Genomic DNA, 1,876 nt, shown 5'->3' with positions numbered 1-1,876 from the left:
GATGATGATGATGATGATGATGATAAAAAGAAATTTTGTGATTTAAATAATTTCTATTCATTTCCGATCAAAACCCCTCTCATTTTTTTTTTGTTAAGATTTTCGTTTTTATTATTATTATTCAAAAAAAAACCTTTTCATAATTTCCCCACCCCTTTCTTTCTTCCTTCTCAATTTATTTTTTTGTTTTCATAACTTCTTTTTATTTTTATTTAATTTTTATTTAAAAGTTATGCTTCATTTAAAAAAAACACAATTAAAATTAAAAATTTAAATTTTAATTAAACATTGTTTTTACTATTATTATTATTATTATTATCTCAAGCAGAAGAATCTTTCGTCGTGATTGTTACACAATTAAATTCGTAATATATCGATAAAAATTAACAACAGGTACGTTTCCTTTATTTTTAAGTAAATAAAAATTTCACTTAAGAATTTTTTTTTTTTTTTTTTTTCCACAAGCTTACATAAATCTTATTTACGAAAAGAGATTTAAAGTAAAATATTTTTTTTAATTCGTATCAGTTTAAGATTAAGAAATTGATGGAAGTCGATGAAGTTTATTACGTAAAAAAAAAAAAAGTGTGAAACCCCCCTCCCCCCTTAGAAAACAAAAAAGAAAAAGAAAAGTATACGTACGCATTCTCACAATATTAAAAAGATATTATTATTATTATTTATTTATTTATAATATTATTATTATAATAAAAAAAAAAAAATTCCATTAGGAAAAAATCGTATAATTTAAAATCACGTGATCATATATATATATATTTCCTTGAACTTAAATTTTTTTTTTTTTAAAACTTTTCAGGTCGTATCACACAGGTTTTTAACCTGTGGAATTTTAATGGTTTTTATCAGATAAAATTTTTTTTTTTTTTCTTAACTATCTTCACTCCATAAATGTCCTATTCGTCAACCCGCCCCCCCTTCCCTCCCCCCGAAAAAACTCGTTTTTTTTTGACTCGTTTTTCTGGATGAAAATAACGATATACAAGAATTTCATTTTTATGTATTTCTATGGATTCAATAAAAAAAAAACTCAAATTTTTGATAACTTTTTGTATGGTTATTAAAACAAAATGGCGTGCGATAGATTTAGAATTTAATTAATAAAAAAAAAAATCCATAACTTTAACCATAAAATAATAATAATAATAAACCTCACGGATGAATCTCTAAAAAAAAAAAAATTAACCTTTCGAAAAATACATTTTTTTTTTTCTACATTACTTTCACCCTTCATACTTTTTTTTTTTTGTACGTTTAATAAAAGAAAAAAAAATAGATAAATAATAATGATAATAGTAGTATTAAAAAAAAAAAAAAATGTAGGCAAACGAGTTATTATTATTATTATTATTGTATAGTGGGAAATAAAACAACTTGCGGGTAACTCTACCGGTTATCTAATACATTCCTTCCTTCCTCTCTTGTCGGTTATGACGTAATACTCATTTATTTATTATTATTATTATTATTATTATTATTATTATTATTATTATTATTATTAATAATAATACTTTTTATTTTCTATTTTTTGTAATTTGACGTACAAGAAAGTTTAATTAGGTGAAATGAACTTTATTTTCTTTGTCATCTCTCTTCGGTATTACAATAATAATAATAATTTCCTTTCCTTTCCGGTTTTTTTATTAAATCAAATGCCAAGGTCGTCACATAGAAAAATCTTTCTTTTTTTTTTTTATTGTTGTGTGCGTGAGTGCGCGTGTTTTATAATTTAGCTGTTGTGTAAGGTGAAAGTATTGAGTTAATAATGAAAGAGCTCCCCCCGCTTCCCCCCCCCTCTTTCTCTCTCTCTCTCTCGGCTTTATTTTTTAATTAAAAAAGTTAAAAAAAAAAAATTAAA

The 1,876-nt window shown here is 23.3% G+C and overlaps 1 protein-coding gene across 1 annotated transcript in view; it reads right to left on the bottom strand.

Moving 5' to 3' along the window:
* Positions 1–646, bottom strand: part of Phum_PHUM435310 (uncharacterized protein) — a gene marked incomplete at both ends in the record, with an annotated part of 6,124 nt that extends 5,478 nt beyond the window's left edge. Inside the window, one exon of the mRNA XM_002429454.1 lies at positions 643–646. Within this exon, the coding sequence (XP_002429499.1) occupies positions 643–646 (4 nt within the window). The remainder of the gene's footprint in view (positions 1–642) is intronic.
* Between the last annotated feature and the right edge of the window lie 1,230 nt (positions 647–1,876).

The sequence above is a fragment of the Pediculus humanus genome, genomic scaffold (assembly GCF_000006295.1).
Source record: "Pediculus humanus corporis 1103172108204 genomic scaffold, whole genome shotgun sequence".
Taxonomy (NCBI): domain Eukaryota; kingdom Metazoa; phylum Arthropoda; class Insecta; order Psocodea; family Pediculidae; genus Pediculus; species Pediculus humanus.
Note: the sequence above shows the minus strand (reverse complement) of the source record. Positions and strands in the feature narration are given on the sequence as shown.